At 44.7% G+C, this 10,405-nt stretch overlaps 1 protein-coding gene across 1 annotated transcript; it reads right to left on the bottom strand.

Moving 5' to 3' along the window:
- Positions 1–332: 332 nt before the first annotated feature.
- On the bottom strand, positions 333–10,135 carry HAS1 (hyaluronan synthase 1). Its single transcript, XM_048500873.1, has 4 exons — positions 9,440–10,135; positions 6,107–6,332; positions 4,999–5,131; positions 333–2,049 (listed from the first exon to the last, which is right to left on the bottom strand). The coding sequence occupies exons 1-4, from the start codon at positions 10,133–10,135 to the stop codon at positions 1,374–1,376; spliced, it is 1,731 nt and encodes a 576-aa protein (XP_048356830.1). The 3' UTR covers positions 333–1,373.
- Positions 10,136–10,405: the final 270 nt, after the last annotated feature.

Here is a 10,405-nt window from a genome sequence, read left to right as displayed (position 1 = left end):
AGCAAACCAAGAAAATACCTATCAGTAACAGGCTCGTTTTCAGTTTACCTCAGTAAGGCATTTTTACAATCTGTAAAATGGTTCTATATTGTTTTTACTGTCTATTTTAATTGATGAGTCCAAATGGTTTGTTATGTATGGTAAACATTTATAGATTCCATGTAGTATTCTTTTAATAGCCTTGCGTTGCAAAAAAAAACCCCTTCTTCTTTTACTCAACAGTATTATTAGCAAATTACATATTTGGATCACCAGATTCCACCCCCTGCTCGCCAAAAACAAAGGTACGACAAATACAAGGCAAAAGCATTACAAAACAAATATCTGTTTTATTCAGTACTTTTCATATAAAAAAGATTTTTTTAAAAGTCCTAGTTTTTTCAACTCTGCTTAAAAATCATTAAATAGGTTTTTTATTATTAATATATGGCAAATAAATAAAGTTTTAGATTTTTTTCCTGCAGCAACTCTCCTCCCATAGTCAATATGGTGGCAAAATCTGGAAGCCATCAGATCCAACTGGACCCTACTCTTTGCCACACTGCCAACCTTTTTCCCAGCTGAATGCTAAGGCAGTATTATCCAGCTTTCCGTTCAAAATTGTAAACTCCCGTGCTTCTTTTATGAGTTAAGAAGCGTCCAAAGGGAGAGTCTAGTTTTCTCGTTTCTTTTCTTTTTAGCGCACATACATACACAGAAAAGAGAGAATTCCCAGGAGACGAGTTCGGATCTCAAATTTCGGCAAAGTGTGTCTCTCCCACCCCAGTGAGATCCAACCCGTTCCCAAACTTGAACAGAACGAGACGAAAAACAAACAAGACAAAACAGAAAACCACTGTAGTCTCTCTGTTCCTTCAGCGGCGACATGACTGCAGTCCAGCAAGACCGTTTCTTGTGCAAGTTTCCCTGAACCGTCCCACCCCAGAGGCGGCTGCATTTCGTATGAGAAGGCAGAGACACACGCGGTGCTCACTGAATGAAAATACAATGCTAAATAAATAAACTGAGGTCAGAAATGGTTGTCTCCCCTTCCAGCCAAAACAGGAGGGAAGGGTGATGCTAGAAGCCCTTCTGATACAGGAACTTTGGGGTGAACCCAATCCCAACTCAGATTCTCGAAGAGAATCCGAAGAGTCGACCTGTTTGCCCTACAGATTGACCATATTTCGTAACAAAAAAAGAGAAAGGGATGGCAATTGACCTAGAGTATAAACTCTCACTTCTCATCCCAGAATTACCCTTACAAAGCTGCTCTCTACTCTCGTAGCTTGGATTATATCCCAAGAGTCTTGGTTCCCATTCTAACTGCCCATTCAGTCTTGCAGCCAGGGATATAGATTTCAAGATCTCCAGCCCTTGTCCTTTGACCCAGCTCACACCTGGACACTGTAGAAATCGACTCGCTTCCGGCAGCATCTCCGTATCCACACCCAATAAAGCAAGATCATGGAGGCCCAGTAGCCTAAGTATATTGCTGAGCCAGAGAGCAAGTACCCGATCTCTACTTGCTTGGCTTCTGTCCTCCAGTCGTTCAGGGCCTCCCGGCAGATGGTATAGATGATACCCCCCAAGAGGAGTAGTCCCCAGATGGAAACAGGCAGCAGGGGTATATAGTTCCCCACCATTTTCTTTCTCCCTGAAGTGCCCCAACTGCTCTTGTTCATGGTTGCGATGGCGAAATACTTGGCCGGGAGAAGACCCCCCATGTACAGCATGGCGTACAGAGACATGAAGATCATGACGAAGTTCCCCCGTAGCCAGCAGGCATAGAGGGCCTTCACACAGGCCACCAGCTGGACACAAAGCAGCACCCAGATTATGTCCCACAAGTTGCCCCCGTAAAAGAGCCGCAGGACGGTGGCCGTGACGAAGAACGGAAAGATGCCAGAGACCACTGATTCATAGGTCATCCACAGGTGGTGACGATGCCACCAGAGGGCATTGTAGAGCCACTCCCGGAAGTAGGACTTAGTCCAACGGGTTTGCTGTGCTAGCCATCGGAGGAACAAGGCAGGGGTCTCTGAATAGCAGCGGGAGCGGGCTGTATACCTGGTACAAGGAGAAGAACGAGGAGGAAGTTAACATAAGATGGCGTCAGCTGCCCCCACATTCTGAGATGAAGTGGGTAGCAAAACCTGGAACTCTCACCTAGGGAGAATTGCATGTATTACCCTACGCTGCTTTGAGGAAGAATCACACCGTAATCGATAGCGGACCACTGGCTGCGTACTTCACAGACAGCTCTCACAACCGCAAGGCCTAATGCTACTTCTCAAAAAATATGGATTTAGAAGAAGAAGAAGAAGAAGAAGAGTTTGGATTTATATCCCCCCTTTCTCTCCTACAGGAGACTCAAAGGGGCTTACAATCTCCTTGCCCTTCCCCCCTCACAACAAACACCCTGTGAGGTAGGTGGGGCTGAGAGAGCTCCGAGAAGCTGGGACTAGCCCCAGGTCACCCAGCTGGCGTGTGTGGGAGTGTACAGGCTAATCTGAATTCCCCAGATAAGCCTCCACAGCTCAGGCGGCAGAGCTGGGAATCAAACCCGGTTCCTCCAGATTAGATACATGAGCTCTTAACCTCCTACACCACTGCTGCTCCTCAGTTTTCCAACCCTTCCAACCAGTTTTCCTCAGTGCTTGCTCCTCAGTTTTCCAACCCTTCCAGTATTGGGAGACTGGCCAAAGCCACATAGCCAAAAGTTATTGGAGCTCACGATCAAGTATATTTAATGCGACCATAGCTAAGTTTCAGTCTACTGACTCAGTGTTCCACCAGAGTGTTGACAGAGTGTTCCACCAAGATAGTTTTCTGGCCAGGGCCACCAGCAAGTTGTTATTTGCTAAGCTAATTTGTTGGTGGTCCCAGGCCCCAAGGACATTAGGAGGACTGCCACCAGAGCCAGGGTTTTTTCAGACCAGGCTCTCACCTGGTGGAATTCACTCCCAGCAGACATCAGGGCTTTGTGATATTTAAACCAATTCCACAGCGCCTGTAAAACCGAGATGTTTTTCTGGGCTTACAATTAAAGCTGCTTGGTCGTGAGATTAGACCCCTTCCTCTCTCGCCCATGGACTTTAAAACTAGATGAGAGTTTGGTTGACATGTGGCCAGTGGTGTAGCGCCCAGGGGGAAGGGGTGGCGTCTTGCCCCAGGCACGGGGCATGGTAGGGGCGTGGCAGGGGCGCAGGGCACCGAGCACAGTTCCCCCTCACTACGGCTCTGTATGTAGCTGATGTGTTATTAATGGCCATCTGAGTAATTATAATGTATGTTATCAGATGTTATCAGAATTTTCACATTATTAATTTACTGATATCCTGTTTTTAGATTGCAATATAAACATGTGTGTGAGCAGCCCTGAGCCCGGCCTTGGTCTGGAAAGGTGAGATACTACAGTTCAATAACCTTCATTGGGCATTTACAAATCAAGAGGGGGAAAAAAATATCAAAACATGATACAAGGTTTAGCAAAAATATATTAATCCTAACCACACAAGACTTTCAAAAGATATTTAGCTACAACTTCAGATAACTTGACTTCAGTGCTATTAAGCAAATTAATCATTTTAACATTATCAGATAGTGTCTCAAGCCCAACCGGGGACAATGCAGCAAAATCAGGTCTAAAGTTATTGTATCTGGGACAAAAAAGAAAGGTGTGTTCAAGGGAATTGGTTACTCAATCAATCAATCAATCAATCAATCAATCAATCAAAAACCTTTATTAGACATAAAGGAATCAGTTACTGATGGACAGAATAAGCAACGCCGTTCATTCTTTGGGATTTTAGAAAATCAACTTTGTAGTCCATCTTGCTTGAGTCAAAGCCCATTTTGATTATAAACAAGCAATTGATCCAAATAAGCAGCAATGCAAAATGCCTTGCTCATAAGGAATTGGTTTTCCTGCTCAAACAATCTGCCTTTTAGTTGTTGAAATGTTTCTGAAGCAGAAAGCATGAGTAACAAATCCCATGCAAAACCCAGGGATAAAATTTATTTATATTCATTCATTCATTCATTCATTCATTCATTCATTCATTCATTCATTCATTCATTCATTCATTCATTCATTCATTCATTCATTCATTCATTCATTCATTCATTCATTCATTCATTCATTCATTTTAGATTTCTAGGCCACCCATTCCCGGAGAGGGCTCAGGGCGGCATACAATACAAATCTTGGCTTCAATGCATGACCACCAATTAGAGGTCTGAAGGTCACGCATTGCAAGTGAAGTCAAACTGTGGATCTGAATGGAAACAAAGACACAGCCAGAATTTCACAGTTGTGACCCAAGCTCTAGATTCTAAAATATGTGTCCCGCCTCCAAACAAAGGACAGCACAAGGAACACAATGGGGAACTTCAAAATTTTTATAAAGAAAACCAGACTGGATATGTTCAAGAGAGGGCTTCTAAGCATGAGTCCATATAGGGACTCCATTTAATAGGTGTTGAACCTGTTGAATAATTTCAAAGCTGCTGGGATAAATTTGCCAACATTGTGGAAAAAGAACTTTCGAACGGCAGCTCACAGATTTTTACCACTCTTCATGATCTTATCTCTATGTTTGGACCAGCCTGATTTAGGGTGGAAAACAATCCCTAAGTATTGAAAAAGTCTAATTTGCTCAAAGTTGGCTCCCTGGATAGACCATGTTGTAGGCCTGTGCATTTTGGAGAAAACTAAAACCTTAGATTTTGCTGGATTGCCTATTAACCGAGCAAAAATCAGTGCATTTAAGTAATAACTCTTTTAGGCCACATCTTGAACGAGATAAAAGGACCGCATCATCTGTATAAAGAAGGGGCATTTTCCAAATGTGGACAATGAGAATTATAAAGTCAAATGTTTAAAGAAATTGTCAGGCCTTCGTTGGCACCCCATCCACATAGTGGCATTGGGCTACCCACACCTGCCCACATCTCTGCCCAGCTTTATTCTCAATTGTTCTTCTTCCGAAGAACCGGGCATCCAAACCTCCTTACTTGGTGGCGTAGCCAATGCTCAGCATCCTGTTGGTGAGGTGCCGGTCATCCCCAAATGTGCAATGGGTCCCCAAGAATTTCTGATTATACCAGGACTCCAGAAACTGCTGTAGGAGGTCGTTCCGATACAGGCCTGCAGGGAGCAGCAGAGAGAAAAATAATTGGAAAAGTAGAACAGAACAGGAACGCACAACCTGAGTATCCTTCCAGTTCAATGTTGAATTGCTGTGCGGTTCTCAAATGAGCATGCAGCTGAAATTCTTCAGCTCCTGGGAAGAGCTCCTATTTGCTAGGACGACTCAGCAGACCCACCCCAGAGCTATTCAGGTCAGAGCACTTTTTTTTTCACTTGCATTGTATGACGTTCATTTGAACTGTATTGGTCTTTTTTGTAAGTTGTTTTGGGTTTTCCTTGGGGAGAACAACGAGCAACGCCCTAAATTGATAAACTGAAATACTGTATATACTTGAGTATAAGCCAACTTTTTCAGCACATTTTTAATGCTTAAAAAGCCCCCCTCGGCTTATACTCAAGTATATACAGTAATTCTAAGATGGCAGCTGGAGCTGGGACTGCTGTGGGGATCTGGTAAGCATGTTGCTGCTTTTTTTCTAACTCACCAGAGAGCCATAAAAACAAGCTGTAAGGACAGCCAGCATAGCATTACAACTAGGTTGTGTGTGTGTGTGTGTTAAAAGAAACTGAGGCATTTCTTCTAAGGGTTATTGGTACGTTGCATTCTAGATGAATACAATTCTTCATACAATAGTTTACTGCCAAATACTGATGTTGCTGAAGACAAAAACTTTCTTTGGAGCAAAGTTTAGGCTGGCTTGGCTATGAATCTCAGAATTATTCTACATTTGGAGAAAAACAGTGGTTCCTTTGTGTTCCTAGAGTGCCTGAAAGCTGCTCATCCCTAATGCAAACTCTGTTAAGCAACTCTATTTCATCTTGTTCCTAGATCTTCTGTTTTTAGCTGCTACTGAGTCAAGTTCGAAGGCTTATACTCGAGTCAATACGTTTCCCAGTTTTTGTGGTAAAATTAGGTGCCTTGGCTTATATTCAGGTTGGCTTATACTCGAGTATATATGGTAAGTAAAATACCCAGGGGGCCGCTGATGCAGGAGACGCAGTCAAAGTACGATTGGCAGGCACGTTCGATGTTGAAGGCCATCCAGTAGCGCAGGCTGCTCATGAAGCTGATGTAGGAGTCAGAGAGATTGAGGATACGGACATCTCCCCCTACGGCCCCATAACGTTCATTCGACTCCAGCACCTTCACCAGCTCCACTGTCGCCACTGGCTCCAACTTGGTGTCTGAGTCACAAACCTAGAAAAAGCCAAGAGATTTCATTCTTGGGGGTCATCCCTGGAATATCCAGAAGAGATCTGATTGCTGCTGGACACTCAGTGATGGGTCAGGGGAAGTTGGACAATATATCCTCACTTCTAAAGCTTGGTTCAGATGGCTACACTCATCACGTGGGGACTCCAAAACACAAGTGATTATTTCCATGGGCGAATCAACAGCCGAATTTCAGCCGAATGATCTACGGCCGAATTTTTTCCAATAACACAATGTTTTTCAAGAGATTCGATTTGCACAGTCACCTGCTACAAAGGAAGGGCATAGTAAAAAAGCAATGCACAAATCAACCTGGAACTTTGACCAGTCACCTTCCTCCACTTCTTGGTCAAAGTGGTCACCCATAAAAACCCAAAGGGTCACCCAAAGGGTCACCCAAAGTGGTCACCCAAAACTTGGACTCCCACCCTGGCTTTGGCTCATGGTGTATGTACCCTTTTCTGTGTAGGGATGATCCTATTGCCGTTGAGTGTGTTCCTCCTGTGCTTGGAGCTTATGTTCATGCAACATCAGTGCCTCAGAGCAATGAAAAGTACCTCGCATCTGAGCAAAGTGTTGCAGTGTGGAGAAATTCCTCCACTATGAACCAAGACAGGTGCAAACTCAATCAAGGCTGAGTATCTAAGCCCCAGGATGGAGAGAACATTTTGGACGCTTTGGTGAAATTCCAGGGGGAGGATGAAAAGGGTAATATATGGGGTTAGTTGATTTAAACTATCCCACAGGTTTAGCACAGGAGCTCAGCAGCTCAAATGCTCGTGGATATCTCAGGACGTCGTCACGTTATACCTGTCCTGAGGGAACTGCCCTGACTCCCTAGTTGATGCTGGTTCAGTTGTACAAAGCTCTACATGGCCTGGGCCTATATATCTGAAGGAATATCTCCTCCCATATAGAGTTGCCTAGGTGCTGAGGTTAGTGGAGGAAGGCCTTCTGGGAGGCTTCATTGCCTTCCGAGATTCGGGGTGATGGAGTGGGAGCTGCCTGGCGGGCCTCCGCAGAATGTTCCAAAGAGGGAACCACAGAGGGACTCCAGGACTTTGGAACACCCTTTCTCCGGAGGTCCGTAAGACACCAACTATGCAAGAGGTTAGGTGCCTGGCTAAATCCACCCTACGTACCCAGGCATATGGGTGATCCCTTTTGGGTGGTGCCTCCTCCCTATACTCACCTGTACTGGCTCCCTATTGGTTCAGCCCCAGTCCAATTTCTGAAATGTGTTGGGGGATGAATGATCATGTATTTTTAGGAGGGGGGGTTAGGGTGAGGGATGGGGATGGTTTTAAAGGAGATTTTATGATGGTTTTATGATTGTTTTAATGGTGTTTTTAGGATTGTACCATCAAAGGACTTTGGTGAGGGGAAGGAGATACACATAAAATAAATAAATAAGCAGCACATAAAGATGGAAGGAGGACTGCTAGGGATAAATGTATTTCTTTCTGAACAGCTGGGTTTGTAGCATAACAATAAGGCATGATAATGTAAGCATGGTTGACCTGCATACCAGGTACCCCAGTCTAGGTAATTGAATTTGGATTGTAAATTTTGACATCTTCAAGGATCGTTTCGTATTTTAATTTTTCCAGTGAAAATGTCTGAACATTTCTTGCTTTTATTTTGATGAAATAATTGAAGTTGGTACGGCTTATTCACCATGCAGTAGAGGCAAACTAACTGACATTATGGACTTAGGCACTGTTTAAAAAAATAACCTGAAGCTCTGTGCCGAGAATGAAACCCAGATGCTACAGATTATGCAATTTGCTGAATTTGCAGAGACTTCCTCATTTTGCATCATGGTTTCTACTTCTGACACATCCCTGAAGCTTCCCCCTCCAAATCCATGGAAATCCCACTTTGGTTTTGGAGATTTGGCTCACATAAATCCAGAGCGAATCACCACAGCTAATAGGGGCTTGAAACATTCTGAGACCTTTAGTTTCCAGGATGCTAAATTCTTCACCCTACCGAATATTTTGGAATTTTTCGGAACATATGTGAAATTTTCACCAGCCCTATCCTTATTGTAGCTTAGAGGTTGTCATGCAATTTGTAGGAACCCAGGAGATCTTAGGAAAATCTACAACAGTGGTTCCCAGTCTTTTTTTTCACATGTTTTACTCCTTAGCGACCCATTTCCTTAAAACTGTACCCCCATATAGCAAACTCATTGGGTAACTTTTTTTAGCTTACCCCCGAACGCTCCCGCCCGTACCCCTGAGGTTACACACACCCCAGGTTGAGAACCGCTGATCTACAACAACAGACTGTTTACACTTTCCTAGCAATCTTCCAATGCACAGCCACTCAGGAAGAGACACATATATCGTGGCACATGCTCTTGGTTCTCATAGATTGATGATGCACGAGGCCTAGTTAATGCTCAGTGACTATTGTCCACATACCCTAGCCTAGGACTTTGAAATGAGCAAGAATTTCTCAGCAGGTAGGTCAGTGTGAACTTGCAGGCAGCATACTTTAAAAGTGTATGAATTGTAAGTGCATGAACGATTCATCAAATGGCACATGAATAAGGTGACCAGATGGTCACTTTTGTAAACCGGGACGCGCTGTGACAGGGTGGGAAACGGGAGCGCCCCAGAAGGCAGTGCTCCTGCAGCCGCGGGAGGCTGCCACACTGCCTTGCGCCCCAGAAAGCAGTGTGGCAGCCTTCCAAAAATCAGGACACTTGAAAAAACCTGCGGGACGCGGGACAAATTGTTTTAAGGCGGGACTGTCCCGCCAAAAGCGGGACGTCTGGTCAGCCTACACATGAAGCAATGTATAGAAGCTAAGAAACTGCTTTGTACAGGGTCAAACCATGGGTCCATCTGTTTTGGCTAGCTGAAATTCTCCACGGTGTCAGGCAGAAGATTTCCCCAGACTTGCACCCTGAGATCTTTTAATGGAAGATGCTGGGGACTGAACTTGAGACCTCTTGTATGCAAAACACAAAACCCTGCTGAAGTATGGCACCAGGCTAAGTGATAAGTGGGATTCATAGCTTCATGAAAAGTCCTAGGATCGGGATTAGTTGCTAGTTGGAAAATGGGACAGGGAGCATTTACCTGGACGTAGTCCACGGAATTGCCCAGGGCCTTGAAAGCAGTATACATGACCTCCCGTTTCCCGCCCCATTTCTGCATGATGCAGACACATCTCCGAGTCCGAATCAGCTCCTCCACGGCCAGTTGCCCTGGATCCTCCATATCGATTTCACTGTAGGCTGATGGCTCGTCCCCGGCCTGGTAACCACTGTCTCCCTCATCCACATCCAACTGTGGCTGCTGGTGGTAGTTGTTTTCCCACACAAAGGTCCCCACGTCTTCTCCGGTGAAGACTTCTTGGAACATGTCCATCATGTATTGGTCATCAGGGCTGTTGCCATCTATCACCATGATGACCCGGAGCTTCTCCGGTGGATACAAGGTTGCCTTGACGGACTGAAGGCACTCACGGAGGTAGACCGGATCCTCCTGGTACGCCGAGATGGTGAGGGCCACCGTTTTGGTGTAGCTACAAGTCAGAGAGTCCCTCCTCATTTTCTTGTGTTCCAGGAAGGCAAAGAAACTCTGAATGATGAGATGACAGGCCAGGAAGGCTCCGTAGAGACCGAAAGCCATGATGTGGTACCGGTCAGAAACCAACTGGACTCCTGCGATGTAGGCCCAAGCCAATACTGACAGTATTAGCAAGGCAAACCCGATTGTAAGGATACGGCGACTGGTTGAAACGAAGACCTTGGGGGCTTTGGACATATCCATCCCTGAAAGGAAACATCAAGAATTTGAGTTGTTTCTACCAGCATTTTATTTAATATATACCTATGGGCATGGTTATTCCACTCAAATGAGAGGATTCCGCAATCATAGCACAGATAGGAGCATAGAATTTATTTTTAGAAGAAAGTTTCTAGTCCTCAGGGCTACAAACACAAGTTGTAAAGACCATGGGTGCAATCTCAAGATGACATTTCCTGATCTGGACTCCTAACAAAACCAGAATAAATGACCCTCCAAATGCATATAAATCTG

The sequence above is a fragment of the Sphaerodactylus townsendi genome, linkage group LG06 (genome assembly GCF_021028975.2).
Source record: "Sphaerodactylus townsendi isolate TG3544 linkage group LG06, MPM_Stown_v2.3, whole genome shotgun sequence".
Classification (NCBI taxonomy): Eukaryota; Metazoa; Chordata; class Lepidosauria; order Squamata; family Sphaerodactylidae; genus Sphaerodactylus; species Sphaerodactylus townsendi.
Note: the sequence above shows the minus strand (reverse complement) of the source record. Positions and strands in the feature narration are given on the sequence as shown.